Source organism: Penaeus monodon, chromosome 15, assembly GCF_015228065.2.
Source record: "Penaeus monodon isolate SGIC_2016 chromosome 15, NSTDA_Pmon_1, whole genome shotgun sequence".
Classification (NCBI taxonomy): Eukaryota; Metazoa; Arthropoda; class Malacostraca; order Decapoda; family Penaeidae; genus Penaeus; species Penaeus monodon.
In genome coordinates, this window is record NC_051400.1 from 8,144,961 (window position 1) to 8,145,475 (window position 515).

Here is a 515-nt window from a genome sequence, read left to right on the forward strand (position 1 = left end):
AGCCATAAAGATAATCAATCATTGAAGGAACAATGGCTTTAAAAAGTAGAATATAATTGATGATTGCGGAAACTTCATAATGGGCGGGAAAATACACACAAACAATAGCGCAACAAGAAAGGATAGCAAAATAGTTAATTAAGCTTAATATTTCTAAGGTACATTAAACACCGAACGGGCGAATTGGAAGATAAAATCCATCTACAAGTAACATCTCTTTATACGCATCCAGCAGCAATACTTTTTTTTATATTCATGGTCTCTGAGATAAACAACACGTTTTTCTTACCGTCTCCACTTCGTCGGCGTCAGTATTGCGAGCGCGCATGCGGCCTGCACTCCTGGCGCTGCGTTGCTTGGCACTCTGGACCCGCTGAGTCAGGATCTGAAGAGGCAGGAAAACATGAGAAAAATCATATACGCCAGATATATAAATTAATACACAATATGCACGCTATATATGTTTATGTGTGTCGGTGCTTGGGTAGGTCTGTGTTAAAAATGAAAATAATCCG

At 39.2% G+C, this 515-nt stretch overlaps 1 protein-coding gene across 2 annotated transcripts in view; it reads right to left on the reverse strand.

Moving 5' to 3' along the window:
- The window catches only part of LOC119581727, a gene marked incomplete in the record, with an annotated part of 43,949 nt that overhangs the window by 7,885 nt on the left and 35,549 nt on the right, over nucleotides 1–515 (reverse strand). For both annotated transcript variants that reach the window (XM_037929854.1, XM_037929855.1), the window contains 1 exon segment: nucleotides 290–385. In XM_037929854.1, the coding sequence (XP_037785782.1) occupies nucleotides 290–385 (96 nt within the window).